The 15,553-nt window shown below is 42.5% G+C and overlaps 1 protein-coding gene across 2 annotated transcripts in view; it reads left to right on the top strand.

Annotated features, from left to right (window-relative positions):
- Sh3rf2 (SH3 domain containing ring finger 2) overlaps nucleotides 1-15,553 on the top strand; it is a 110,733-nt gene that overhangs the window by 45,387 nt on the left and 49,793 nt on the right. For both annotated transcript variants that reach the window (XM_057788237.1, XM_057788236.1), the window contains 2 exons: nucleotides 5,241-5,510; nucleotides 8,877-8,972. In XM_057788237.1, coding sequence (XP_057644220.1) covers nucleotides 5,241-5,510; nucleotides 8,877-8,972 — 366 coding nt within the window. The remainder of the gene's footprint in view (nucleotides 1-5,240; nucleotides 5,511-8,876; nucleotides 8,973-15,553) is intronic.

The following is a 15,553-nucleotide window of genomic DNA, read 5'->3' as shown; positions in this document are numbered from 1 at the left end:
AAAACACAAACCAGTACTTACTTGGCTGAATCATATATGTTCTTCTACCATATAATTCAGCTGTATCATAGTTGGGTATGCACCCAAACAACCCTCTGCCCAACCACAGAGATATTTGCAAATCCATACTTATTGATATTTTTAATCCACAAAAGAATCCAAGAAATAGAACCAGCCCATATGCCCCTCGACAGATGAATAAATAAAGAAGATATAACACATGTACAATGCAATCTTATTCAATAAAATTAAAATCAAGGCAATTGCAGAAAAACAGATCAAACTATAAATTATTGTACCAAGTGAAGGTACTCAGACAAAGAAAGATGAATGTCACGTATATTCTTTCTTATGAAGAGCCTATATTTTAATTTTTATATGTGAATATATGGGAGATAGGTCATAAGGCAAGAAGGGGGGCTATGAGAAGAGAAAATGAGGTCTTAATGAGTAGGGGGATGGTGACATAAGGTAGACTGGAGCTGACTAGAGGGAGGGAGCAATAGGAGCTCTCTCTCTCTCTCTCTCTCTCTCTCTCTCTCTCTCTCTCTCTCTCTCTCTCTCCATGTCATGCCTTCTGCATGTCATTATCCAGCCCCGAGTCCTTCACCAGATGCCAAGTAGAAACCAACACTGTGCTCTTGAAGTTTAAGAAATACAAGCCAAATAATTTGTTTTCTTTATAGTATTTTCTACAATTGCTTATATTTTTCTGAGTTACTTCCAGCTATTGGACGGAAAATAGACTAGCTACTGTCTGTTTCATTTAATCTGTGGTTCAAGTGCTGCCTGTGGCTTCTTTCAGGGAGCTGTGTCTACCGGTTAGGAAATAACACCACAATTTGCATGTAATATCAGGTCTGGAAGTCAAAGGGCTACGAGAATAAGGTTTGTGATCCCAAAGTAAAAATTAGTCTTTCTCCATTTAAATATCAATTCTTAAGAAAAATACTAGTTGGCCCTAAATGGTACCTATGCCTGCCCCCCTTACTATTCATTTTGGGGGAGTAACTCAATCTATTCTCTGACTGGCAGGCAAGAGCCCCTGACCCAATGGGAGCCATAACCAGACTGAATGTTGTTGTGTCTGCCAAAAGATGAAAACAAAGCAGAAAGTTCCTCAGACCGGGGACTGCTCCACAAAGGGACAGCCCAATTGTATTTCTAGTAACTCTGCACACACTGATTATTTCTGAGCTTTGTGCATTGTCCAGCCACCTAAATCATGGCCAACTTAAAAAAAAATGAACTAACAGGTCTCAGGAACAATCCTGAAGTTTTCTGAATCTCAAAGAAAGGAATGTTTGGGGGGCACATATGAGCTTCCATTACAAGATGGATTATCCACTCTTGCGTCAAACTCCACGAAAAAGGTGGATAATGACCTTTGAGTCTTCGAATCCATTTCCCCACCCCACCTCCACCCCTGCACCTGCAGAGACAAAGAAATATTATGAGTGATAAAAGCTGGTGCCAAGTGCACAACGGGTAATAACTGATGCAGAACATGGAGTCATTTTCCCTGGAGGGAACAGTTGAGGACCGGATAGAATCAACCGTCTGAGACTCCTCAGGTGCTTAGCTTTTATGTGAGGGCTCTGGAGTTCAATAATTCATGCTAATGCAGCCAGCATCAAGGCAATTGCATTCACACTTCATTCGGATTTTGATTACTAAACAGTCCCGGTGACTTTTCCCGATGAGAAAACACTCTGGTTCCTCCAGCTGGAATGGAAGGAGTGTGGCGACAGCACCAGGGCTTTGGGGTCAGGTGAGCCAGTCTTTCTTGGGCCTTGTCAGGTGACATTTACCATATCAGAATTTCCCAGTCCATGAAATAGGGTGATGCCACTTACTTCGCATGGTTGTGAGATCCCGTGACTGAGACGAGCAGGTGAAAAATTCAATAGTGCAATAACGTAAGGGAAACTTCAATGGCCTGATAGAACCATTTCCTTCCCTTCGGGGTCATCCTCTTTCTCTCCTCCTCTCTCTCCCTTGCTGTCCCCTCCTGCCTCCCCCCTCCCTAGCTGCACATGGAAGACAATGTTTTCTGTCGCTATAATGGGAGTACCAAGAATAAGCAGAGGACATCTTAACCAGAAGGAAGAACTAAGATGGAAAGCCTTGTGCTGAAATTAGAATCTGTAGTTCATGTCCACAACACTGCCTCCTGTTGAAGAGGAATGGAGAAAAGAAATGACGAAGATGAAGATGGACAATTAGTACCAGCATGGAGTTTCAAAGTTTAGGTGACTTCAAAGGAATTGAAGCACTTTTATGCAACTTTACTTTAATGCACTCTCTCGGTACTCATTAAAATACGTATGCCACTTGCACTAGAAATATCTTCCCGGAAGGAAAAGAAGAAAGTAGGTTGGTAATTTACAAGCTTATATCAAATCTCCGTTGCCCCCATTTGATTTAGAAAAAGATGTAGCTCAAATGAGTAGCGTCCAACCTAGATGGTAGAAAAGATTCATTAAAATTAAAACGCAACTACAAAAAAGAAATCCTACTCCAAGGAAGACTGAGCAAATAAGTCACGGCTGGGGTCTGGGGTGTGTGCTTTCAGCATCCTGCAGAATTCTGGCACAGGTAAACCACAGATTTGATTTTGAGAATCATGAGCTTCATGCTTAAGAGAGTCCTGTGTTCGGAACTTGATCCACTAGACCTCACTCTGTGGATTTGGGCAACCTTTTAACTTTCCTGATTTCAAGTTTTCTAAGTTTTGAAATTTGAATTTATATATACTTCAAAGGTTGCTGTAAGAATTAAATAAAATACATTATGGAGCAATGGTCTCTGGTATGTATGAAAATAATACTATTATATATACATTACCATGATTGTGTAAAGGACTTGGATTTTTTATCATTTCATTCTTTTCTTTTTCTAAATATAGAAGAAAATGCGTTAATATAAAAGTTTATGAGGCTTTCAAACAGAAGTCTGAAAGGGAGTAGTCCGGGGCAATAGCTTAGAAGCCGCCTTCATCCTCATTGTTCAAGATGGCAGTCAGAGCTGCTGCTGCATCCCACACGGCTGCCAGGAAGACTGAACAGTATGGCCATCTACCTTTCTGGGTAGTCATGTGCCCAGAAAACTGTGGCTTGTGTTGTGATACCGATTATGCGATGATTGGAGTGAAGGAATTTGGGAGGAGAGGTATTGATTGCTGGTGTCTCAGAGATTTAAGCTTTTCCTTGGGATCCCCTGCTCGTGTCCCTCTACGTGCTGGTTTCCCAAAAGTCATCTTCTTCAAGGCAGCTCATAATTGCTATTACCTGTCTTGCTCAGTTTGGCTAATTCTCTTCCCAGACTCCTCCCATAGCTCCACACCCCACCTGTAAGTTCCACCCTTCTCTCCCCCGCTCCCGGTTTTGTCTAATTCTAAAGGCAACACAATTGTTTTGTTTTAAAAGTTAAAAACCTAAACTCAACACTTTGGAGAAATTTCAATACCAAAAACATTGGCTTTGGAAATAATCTTAATGTTCTGAGGCACAGACATCTAGTATTTCCCTAAGCAGATAAATTGATATGCAGTGGAAACCTAGTCTGCACAACTCTCCTTGACTTCTATTACACTGAACAGCATATTGAGAGAGATACTTCATACTAAAGGTTATGAATCAGCATTATTAACTATATTGACAACAGAGTTCTCACCATGTGAATGTGTTCTTCTGCCTTATTCAACCACTTCCACGCCTTGCTCAACCCTCCAATCTCCTTCCCACAGTGAGCTGTGTCCTTGTAATTCTCTAAGCCCAGGCTCCCCTTACATTATCTGTAGCTCCATTACCCCATCGCCAAAGGGATGCAAGGTCTCTTCTCTACATTCTACTTGGAATTCCATTTTCAAATGAGTATTGTAGACCCAGAAAATCCCGGGAGACCTGAATTAAAGCCTTCCTACTCCCCTCAGAAGAGCAAGCTATCCCAATGCATGGAACTGTTTCATCCCACTGCCTAGAAAGGCACACACAAATATCTCAGGTGAGAGAGAGGCTTTCGTTGGAACCTGAGCTGTGAGAACTTTCAGGGTGCCAACTCAACCTCTAATAAGACCACAACGAGGTCATTCCCATGTGGAGAAACCAGTCCCAATTGGGGGGGGGGGAGAACATTTGACTGAATTAATTATTTAGACAGACGACTGATTTGACAAATGATGATTCGCTGCTGATTTATTTTTTTCAAGAGCTATGATTGATTCCTGACTAATTGTTTCCTTGTCTCTGTTGAGTTTCCTAATGATCCAAACGTTCATGAGATCTAGAGTTTCTGAAGAAGACTGGAGACAAATTATGCCTCAGCCCTCGCACAAACCACTTCCTATTTGCAGGTGGCTTCCACTTCCATTTTCTTCCCATCAGTGCTGAGGAGGATGCAGAACTGGTGTCATTAGTTCCCCATTATACCTGAGGCTAATAAAAAAAAAGCCACTCACTAAGCACATGTTATATTCCAGGCAAGATGTTAAATGCATTATGGATATCCTTTATTGCTCACAAAAGCCCTAATGAGGTAGACATTCTACTGACACCCTGTTTTCTATGTGAACATAGTCCAAAAAAATATTAAAGAACCCTAATCACATAAGTAGAAAGAGGTACAACCAGACAATATCAGTATGGACCCAGAGAGAATCACTAACTCACTGTACTGACTGGTTTTATATCAACTTGATATAAACTAAAGTCATCTGAGAGGAGGGAAGCTCGATTGAGAAAATGCCTCCATAAGATCAGGGTGTTAGGGGCTGGAGAGATGGCTCAGAGGTTAAGAGCATTGTCTGCTCTTCCAAAGGTCCTGAGTTTAATTCCCAGCAACCACATGGTGGCTCACAACCATCTGTAATGGAGTCTGGTACCCTCTTCTGGCCTGCAGGCATACACACAGACAGAATATTGTATACATAATCAATAAATAAATATTAAAAAACAAAAAGATCAGGGTGTTAGAGAAGCCTGTATGACATTTTCTTAATTTGAGACTGCTGCCATACCTATCCCATCATGGTGGGTCCCATGAACTGAGAGCCAGACAAACTCTTTCCTCTTGTTTCTGCCACAGTACCTCATCACAGGCCAGGGAAAGAAAACAAGACAGCTACTTAGGCTAAATGAGCTAGATGGTCTACACACAACCATCACTAGTCGTTGCTATGAGGCCTCCCATCCCTCCAGCCCTAAGCTCACTTCCTATTTTCTGGTCTTTGCCACTTGCAGGTGCCTCGAGCCAAGGCCTTGTGTAACTACAGAGGGAAGAATCCGGGTGACCTGAAGTTTAATAAAGGAGATGTCATCCTCCTCCGGAGACAGCTTGATGAGAACTGGTACCAGGGGGAGATCAATGGGGTCAGTGGGATCTTCCCAGCCAGCTCCGTGGAGGTCATCAAGCAGCTGCCCCAGCCACCACCACTCTGCAGGGCCCTCTACAACTTTGAACTTCGAGACAAGGATAAGAGTGAGAATCAGGACTGCCTGACCTTCCTCAAGGTAATCACAGTCCACACAGAGACTATGGAGAAGCCACAGTCCACTGTTTAACACTGATGATTTTTTTATTGATTCTTATTGAGCTCTACATTTTTCTCTGCTCCCCTCCCTATCTCTCCCCTCCCCTTCAATCCTCTCCCAAGGTCCCCATGCTCCCAATTTACTCAGGAGATCTTGTCTTTTTCTACTTCCCATGTAGATTAGATCCATATATGTCTCTCTTAGTGTCCTCATTGTTTTCTAAGTTCTCTGGAATTGTGATTTGAGGGATGGTTTTCTTGGCTTTATGTTTAAAAACCACTTATGAGTGTACATGTGGTAATTGTCTTTCTGTGTCTGGGTTACCTCACTCAAAATGATGTTTTCTAGCTCCATCCATTTTCCTGCAAAATTCAAGATGTTGTTATTTTTTTCTGCTGTGTAGTACTCCATTATGTAAATGTACCACATTTTCCTTATACATTCTTCGATGGAGGGGCATTTATGTTGTTTCTAGGTTCTGGCTATGACAAACAAAGCTGCTATGAACATAGCTGAACACATGTCCTTGCGGCACGATTGAGCATCCTTTGGATATATACCCAAAAGTGGTATTACTGGGTCTTGAGGAAGGTTGTTTCCTAATTTCCTGAGAAATCGCCACACTGACATCCCTCAGAGGGGCTGTACCAGCTTGCATTCCCACCAACAATGCAGAAGTGTTCCCTTTACCCCACAACCTCTCCAGCATAAGTTGTCATCAGTGTTTTTGATCTTGGCCATTCTTATAGGTGTAAGATGGAATCTCAGAGTTATTTTGATTTGCATTTCTCTGATGACTAAGGATGATGAACATTTCCATTGAAAGTTCTCTGTTTAGGTCTGTACTTGATGGTTTTTTATTAGATTATGTGATCTTTTGGTGTCCAATTTCTTGAGTTCTTTGTATATTTTGGAGATCAGACCTCTGTCTAATGTGGGGTTAGCAAAGATCTTTTCCCATTCTGTAGGCTGTTGTTTTGTCTTGTTGACCGTGTCCTTTGCTTTACAGAAGCTTTTCAGTTTCAGGAGGTCCCATTTATTAATTGTTTCTCTCAGTGTCTGTGCTGCTAGGATTATATTTAGGAAGTGGTCTCCTGTGCCAATGCGTTCAAGTGTACTTCCCACTTTCTCTTCTATAAGGTTCAGTGTGGCTGGCTTTATGTTGAGGTCTTTGATCCATTTGGGACTTGAGTTTTGTGCATGGTGATAGATATGGGTCTATTTTCATTCTTTATGTTGATATCCAGTTATGCCAGCACTATTTGTTAAATATGCTTTCTTTTTTGATTTGATATTTTTTTGCTTCTTTGTCAAAAATCAGGTGTTCAAAGGAGTGTGGATTAATATCCAGGTCTTCTATTCTGTTCAGTTGGTCCTCCTGTCTGTTCTTATGCCAATACCAGGCTGTTTTCAGTACTGTAGCTCTGCTGATTTTTTTTAAAGAGTATACACACTATACATGAGTGAACATGTGTATCTGTATGTGTGCACACTCATGCACATATGTAGGCGAACTGTGTGTATAATTTCAACTGCATGGACTATGTATTGGTCAATGGTCTACTACTGTGAAGTGACATGTGGCCATGATAACACATAAAATATAGTATTATCTGGAGCTTCAACAGAGTTTTCAGAAGTTGTACCATAGATGTCCAAATCCCCTCATAGAACCCTAAGTTGGGGTTACCTTATTAGTTGCTGCTATGACGCATTAACATGTAAGTCCATGAAGTGGTACTGTTATAATTCCTCAATAAAAGCCCATAAGCCCGTTCATTTAATGATTTCTTTTAAATATATTTTAATCTATTTTCATGTTATGTATGTGAGTTCTGCCCACATGTGTGTATTATACCATATGTATACCTGGCACCTGTGGAAACAGAGAAGCGCATTGGATCTCTGGAACTGGAGTTATACATGGTTGCGAGTCACTGTGTGGGTGCTGGGAATCGAACCTGGGTCCTCTGCAAGAGCAAGTGCTCTTCACTACTGAGTCATCAGTCCAGCCCCCTCCCCCATCTGACAGGCCTCTGGGAACAAAGTGATGGAGCAATGCCCTTCCTTCTGCTTTACTGGGAGTCTAGTAGAAAACACATACACGTCAGTGGGGAAGTGTGATGAAGACACCAGAACAGAGGGTTTTGTCCATTCTGTCACTGTGGAACACTGAGACTTCTCTAGAAAAATCTAGGGTCATCCTAAATCCCATGTCCAAATTCAACCAAAGATCTTCCCTTTGCCAAATACTGTGGCATGTCTGTAATCTCAACATTTGAGAGATTAAGGCAGATGAATAAGAAGATCAATGAAGTCAGTCTGGGCGCCATAGCAAGTCTCTCTCAAAAGCACAAAGAAGAGGTTGTGGTGGCTAAGGAGATGGCACAGTAGACATAGGCACTTGCTGCCAAACCTGATGACCTGAGTCCAGTCCCAGACCACAGGGTTCAAGGAGAGACCCAACTCCCACAAGCTGCCCTCTGACTAGCACGCACATACCATGGTACATATCACACACATGTACCAGAGAGAGAGAGATTTACAACAAAAATGTTCTTCTTAAGATATTGAGTATGACATCGTTTGTATGAAGTAGGAGAGTAGACAAAAAGAGTGAACAGTACCAGAGGTCACGAGGCTGGAGTGTGGGAAACGGCACAAAGGTGTTAGGTTTCATACCTTGGTTTGGATGAGGGTTCATGGCTATAGTTGATTGTTCCAGCTCATTTCTAAAATTTATGCACTTTATGGAAGGCATATATGTATCCTTGAAAAGAATTGAGATCAACATTTATATGCATATATCTTTTATCTTATTACAAAAGCATCTAAAAATGTGAAGCAAGCTATTAGCGGTGGTTGTACTGTGGCAGACAGGATCCACTTGTTTTTCTTATTGATTATTTTCAATTTTCTCCAACTTTACATGTAATCTTTTGTAGCAAGAAAATTTTGAATGAAAACTGCTTTATTTTTAACATATTAAGATGGAGTCAGTCCTAAAAGTCTTCAAAATGGGAATGAAAGTTATTTTACCAAGCTAGAGCTGAATCCTCTATGACTTCCCTTTTGGCTTCTCCATCAGGATAGTTTAAATGAAAACCACAGATTCCCCTTGGAGTGTTCTGAATTTTCCTACTGGGTTCCACTGATCCACAAATCACTTCCTTTCGTCTTGAACATCTTGGTGCCCAAACATTACCTTTTAAGATGACAGAAATATTTCCCACACAACCTACTCAAGAGCTCCACCCTTTGTTCCCCGGTACAAACTAGTCTCCATGAGAAGATCCCATTCCCTGAAAGTGGAAGACAGAGCTGACGTGAGGCCTTCTCTTTCAGGATGACATCATCACAGTGATCAGCCGAGTGGATGAGAACTGGGCAGAAGGGAAGCTGGGAGATAAAGTGGGCATCTTCCCCATCTTGTTCGTAGAGGTATGTGAGACTCCCGTCTGCACCGAGTCAAGCTTGCTCAAGAGAGTCTGTGTGCCCCAGTGATGCCTGAAAGCAATTCCTATTTAACATGAGGCTTAGAACTCGCTTGGAACCTCGAAGAAAAAGTCTGCACAATGACACCCAGTTCTGGTGAATATGGAGAAACTGGTCTTTTCCATTCTGTTTCTGGAAGTGACAAATGATCAAATTTCTCACATCAAAATGCAAGTTCACCCATATTAAAAAAAAAAAAAACTTAAAGTGTGCACTGCTTTATGTCAACAGTTCCACATCTGAGAGCTGACTATAAGGAAATATTTAAGTAAACATGTAAAGTTGCTTGTGCAAAACATGTAAAATGTTCACCATAACATGGTACGTAATAGTGAAATGCAGAAATAATCCAAATAATCAGCAGTAAGGACTCACTTTGTGGGGCTGGGGGGGGTTGGGGGGGTCAGACTGTGCAGACCAGGCTGGACTCAAACTCACAGAGATCCACCTGCCTCTGTCTCCTGAGTGCTAGAATTAAAGGTGTGCACCACTATGCCTGGCCTACTCTTCATTATGGTGCTAGAAAAATTTCATATATACCATTTAAATTTAATAATATTGTGAAGCACTTGATATTATTGGAAAATCTATGATTTATTGTTGCACTGAAAAATTGAATAAGTATAGGTTTTCTATTTTATCTCTTTTTATTGTTTTTATTGAGCTATATATTTTTCTCTGCTCCCCTCCCTTCTTCTCCCCTCCACTTCTGCCTTCTCCCATGATCTCCACACTCCCAATTTACTCAGGAGATCTTGTCTTTTTCTACTTCCCATGTAGATCAGATAAGTATAGATTTTTAAATCCTCAAGATGAGACGGTAATGGAGATCTGTCCAGAACACTATGAATGTTCGACACTGTTGAGCTAGACACACTTAAAGAAAATGATAGAAAACACATATGTGATAGGAAACACGTATGTTTTCTACCACAATAAAACAAGGTTGAACTAAGTTGAAAGCAGCTCTAAAACTGTGTGTTTGTGCTTAGAAGTGGGCAAGGAGCAGCAATGATGCGCACCAACATCTACCAACATACTGGGAGTCGTGACCACTGGATGTAAAATTCCAGAGGGAAGCCAGAGTTGACATCAGATTCCGTCCCCTACAGCTCCTCATCTTTGTTGTGAGAGTCTTTCAGTAAATCTGGAGTTTGCTATTTTGATGACACTGACTGGCCAGCGAGCACACGGGGTCTGCCTGTGTCCCACCCCCACCACCAGCACTGGGGTTTCAGGCATGTGCCACCACACCCAGTTACGCAGGGTCTGGGGATTCAAACACAGCTCGTCACCTTTGCTCAGCAAGCACATTACCTAGAGAGCTAATTCCCCAGCCTTACTTCTGTGGGTTTTTTTAAATGACTTAAAAACCAAGCTAGGCTATCTGTTTCTCCAGTGTAATTACCTAACCTCTAGTCTCTCTAACCTCACTAGCCACGAGCCTCACCCTAGCTTGAAGCAAGTCATTGCAAATTCAAAAGAGAATTTTCATTGTTTAACTGCATTCTCGGGGTGCTTACCCTGCATAAAAGCATTAAAAGTGAGTATTGGAGAGCTATAAAAAGAAGTACCAGGCAGTGTCCCCCACCCTCCAGCGGGGTGTTGAAAATAGGACTGAGGCATAATTGGGGAGAAGAAGCCAATTCTTCCGTGCATGAAAGCCGGAACAGGTTCTACAGCAAAGGGTGTGTCCTATGCATTGCCCAGCTTCCAGGGAGCTGGGTATATTCTTCACACAGCCAGTCCATGTACCAGCGGAGGGAAGGGTAGAGGGAGATGCAGAACAATTGTGCTTTTAGGGTGTGGTCTCTAAAACGAAACGTATTCTTTTTCCTTGTACCTTGTCTCTCCCTGGGCCTCTTCCCGGTCCACCTACCTTGTGCCTGGTACACCTTCCCGTCTGTTCAAATTTCACCCGTTTTATGCAGCTCTGCTGGGGAGGGAAAAAAATGTCCAGAACATTTCAGAATCCAGGTGAACATTGATTGATTTCTGTCTTCTCTAAACATGTGATAGGTGTGTTTGTTACACTTTACAGACCAGCTAACACAGAACAGGCCCTCCATAGAAAAATTACTTGCCTAGTTTGTGAAAGGTCTTCGGATCCGGTAACAATACAACAATTTTTAAGGCATTAAATTGAATAAATGAAAACCTATTTGAAGATGGTTAGAAAAAAAATAAACCATTCACTCTGACCCTGTCCTGCACAGTCATTTATTTAGTCGTCCATTGGCACCTGCTCTTTCAAGCCCTACACGAAATTCTAAAGGTGCAGAGTAGATGTGGGTCCCTAACCCCAAAGATCACACCGTCAGGCACGCGGGTAATTGATTACAAGGATGATGGATGGTACAAAGTGAAGCAGAGGATACCTTGAAGAGCTTGTGATGTGCAACTTCATCTGAGCAGTCAGCAAATGCCCTCTGAGCCAATCGAGAAACAATTAAGGTTGGGTGTGTATGCATGGAGAAGGGAGCAACCGGGGCATAGAAGTAGCAAGAGGACTCAGAGCCGGCTAGATCCAGAGCTAAGCCACTAAGCCAAAAAAGTAAATTGCAGTATTTAAACAGAAAAGACTGGGTGATGCTGGCCTACCAAATAGCTCCAAAGTCTCAGTGGCTCAACAGAGAAAATGCTGTTTCCTACCCACACTCTATGCTCAATAGGATGTTGAGTGGTTCTACTCACAGCCCCTGGGAACCCACACTAATAGGCCTGGGCCGTCTTTTAGCTGTGACATCTGGAGCATGTGTTCTTACTAGTTTCCACAGAAGGGGAGAATGGATTGTGTCTTCACAATTGAAAGCCTCTGAAGTAACTAACGCTACACACATTGGCTTACTGCCCTTTGGCTAAACCAGTCACAAGGCTCCACCCACATCCACTCATGCCCATTGGCTGGACAACTCACAATGCTCTAAGTCAGCAGAGGAAAGGGGACTACATGTGATGCATGGTGAAGACCCTCTCCATCTTGCTATAATAAATTTGGATTTGACCCAGAAATCAGTGATTTGATCAGACGTGGTTGGTTTTGTTGGATTGTTGTTTTTGATTGGTTGGTTGCTTGCTTGCTTACTTGCTTGCTTGGTTCTTGGTTGCTTGCTTTGTTTCTTAGTTGCTTGGTTTGAGTTGACTTGTTTATTCTGATTCAAAGTCTCATTGTATATCCCAGGCTGGGATGTAACTGATGCACAGCACAGGGTAGCCTCAACCTTCCTCAACCTCCCAAGAGCTCCGATTGCAGATGTGAGCCGCCAGCCCCAGACTTTGGTTTCTGGGATGTAGTGGAAAGGATAAAGTTGAGAGAGAGAGAGAGAGAGAGAGAGAGAGAGAGAGAGAGAGAGAGAGAGAGAGAGAGAAGCAGGCTGCTGCATGATTCCATTAGAAAATGATGTAACTTTGACTGCTAGACTGGAAACAATTGAAAAATTCAAATTTTATCTCTTATGAGGATGTGGGAAAGAGAAAGTGGCCTAGGGCGTCTTCACTTTCTGATTTGTGCACCTAGGTCAGTGGGGGGGGGGGGGTCGTTTGCTAAGGAGAAACAATAAAGGTAATTAGGAGAATGTCAACTCTCCCAGGACCTGCACTTGGTACCTACCTGAACACATTGGAGGTGGGGGACTTTGGCCTCATCTCCTGCATTATTTTGAGATGCTTCTTCATAGTTCTAAGGTGAAGGGGTAAGCATTAATTTCATCACCTGTCTCTGAATGCTGCTGTTTTCAAAACTTCTGTATTTAATGATTATTCATTTGGATGCTCTCACTACCAATTTACCTCTAAAATTAGTAATTACAAGAACCCTCAGAATTATCATTAAACTAGCCATGGCTTCATTTGTTCTCCTAATTGCTAGGAGGGAAGAAGATAATCAAGTGGTTTGTCTAATTGGGAACTGACTTTTCAAACATTACTTCAAATCTAAATTGAGCTTTTTAAAGCAGTACTTAAAGTTTTGACTCCAGTAATTTCATTAAGAGTAGCACATGCTAAGAACTCTTTAAATAAGTTTGCATTGCCAGAGCTATGCAGAGCAATTGAAAGAGAGGCTTTCTTGTAAGGATAACATGGGTGTTTTATGCATAAACAAGACTTTTCCTGTTAATGCATCATTTGATTTATTGAACTGCACCTGCACAAAGGATGGCTAAACAGAAGCTGAGCTTCTGCCCACTCCTGTCAGGATGTCTCCACATGGCAGCCTTGGTTACGTGAATCTCATTCAGTCCAGTGAACTCCAAGGATATTGTTTCAAATGAGTGCAAATTTGAGAGTCCCACAGTCCTTCCCCAGCTGAGCTATCTATCAGTCATGCCAGTGGAGGACAGAACAGAAGCAGATTCTCACAAGGCCCTTTGTTAGTGTTACTGACTTTTAAAAAAATTAAAAAGGTGCCCACCTGAAGGCCCAACGGGGAGTGGGGGGCAAATTAAAAAGAATTAACTCATGTCACTACAGCCACAGGTGGTGGTAAAGAAAGTCATTCATTTGGTTTGAAGGGTATTGGTTGTCCTCTTCCTCTGCAAACCGTGGAGCGGCATGTGCTGTGGGACCTTGCAAGGCCTTGTCCTTGGTCCAGGCTGCCATTAGAGCCTGCCGGAACAAGGTTAATTGATCTTGCTAATTGGTGTCCCTACTTATCATTACTTCTGGGTAACATCAAGAATGACATTTTCATTTATGTGGAGTAAAACCTGCTTTTGGCTTTTTTTTAATGTATCTGGATCTCTGTTTTTGATAAATACATATAATTATATAAACACACTAAAGTTGATATATAAAAAAGTTCCAACGTGCCCCCCAAATCTTTCATGTTGTACCCTCCTGTCTGCTTCCTTCATAGACTCTCAAAACCTAGTAACTAGTGATCTATTTTCTGCCCCTATGGCTTTCTTTTTCTAGAATGTTCTATAAATGGAACCCCATAGAACACAGCCTTGTGAGTTTGGCTTGTGTTCATTTAGCTTAACACATTTGAGTCTTGTCTTAGTTAGAGTTTTGTTTTTGTTTTTTTTTAATTGCTGTGAAGAGACACCATGGCCACAGCAACTCTTATAAAGAAAACATTTAATTGGAGTGGCTCGCTTACAGTTTCAGAGGTTCAGTCCATTATCATCATGACTGGGAGTATGTGGCGTGCAGGTAGACATGGTGCTGGCTACATCTTGACCAGAAAGTAGCAGGAAGTTGGCTGAGAGTCACACTGAATGAAGTTTGAGAAAAGAGAACTCAAAGTCCGCCCCCACAGTGGCACACTTCCTCTAAGACCCCACCTACTCCAACAAGGCCACACCTCCTACAAGTGCCCCTCCCTTTGGGGGCCATTTTCTCACAAACCACCACAAGATTCATCTGTGTTGTGCCATGTGTCCATAGCTCATCTTTTTGTTAGTGAACATAGTCCCAAGGCACAGATATTCCAGAGGTGGCATCTGGGGAGACAGTTCTGTCTGTAAGGTCTTACCATGCAATCATGAGGACCCGAGTTCAATCCCAGAACCTAGGTTTTTTTAAAAAAAAGAAAGAAAGAAAAGAAAAAAGCCAGTTATGATGTCACACACTTGTCATCCTAGTACTAGGGAGGTGGGGACAGGTGCGTCCTTGGAGCTTGATGGCCGGCCAGCCAGCCTCATTGGCAAACTTCAGGCCAGTGAGAAATCTTCCTTAAAATCCAAGATGGGTAGCCCCTGAGGAACAATAGCTGAGGGTGACCTGTGGCTGCCACATGTAAACACAGACACGTGTATAAATCAACATCAGTCAATTGGCAATAAATGATATCGAGGTTGGTTCGTACTGTTGGCAACTCTGGATGAAGCCGTGGGTTGAGCATACACTTTTCTTTCTTCGAGTAATTACCCAGAAGTGGGATTGCTGGATCAGATGCTAAGTATGTGTTTATGAGAAACTGCCAAACCGTAACAGGAGCTTTTAAAAGCATAAATCAGGTCATCTCACTCCTCTACCCAGTCCTGCCAGGAGCTTCCTGTTACACTGAAAATAAGCCAAAGCCTTCTGAGCCCTTGTGCAATCGGGTACCGGCCAGCGCTGTGGTCTCCCCTCCCTGTCTCCTCAGCTGCTCCCGTCCGTCTGTCTCTACTTCTCTCTGCCTGTCTGTATCCTTGTTTCCACACAACCAGCTCTTCCTTGCCACTTATCTCAGCTTAAATGCCACCTTCTCAGAGGCTCTTCCGTGATGCTCCCCCACCAGTGTGAAGTGGCCGTGTCCCCCACGCCGTCCCTTTTACACTGGAAGACGTTACCATCCCAGCTTCTTGTTTACTAGTTTACACAAGGGTCCTGTCACTTATCTCACTCCTTCTGGACCTCAGCTTTCTTATCTTTGAAATGGACTTTTTTTTTAAGTGCACTGGGGAAATGACTTAGTAAAGTACTTGGTGAGTCCCAGGCCAGTGAAAGATGCTGCCTGGAAAAACAAGGGGAATTTCCCCTGAGGAACAAGAGCAGAGCTTGACCTCTACACATATATCCACAAATGTGGACACAATAACACT

This window comes from Chionomys nivalis, chromosome 14, assembly GCF_950005125.1.
Source record: "Chionomys nivalis chromosome 14, mChiNiv1.1, whole genome shotgun sequence".
Classification (NCBI taxonomy): Eukaryota; Metazoa; Chordata; class Mammalia; order Rodentia; family Cricetidae; genus Chionomys; species Chionomys nivalis.
The sequence above is the reverse complement of the archived record's forward strand: the minus strand, read 5'-3'. Positions and strand labels throughout refer to the sequence as shown.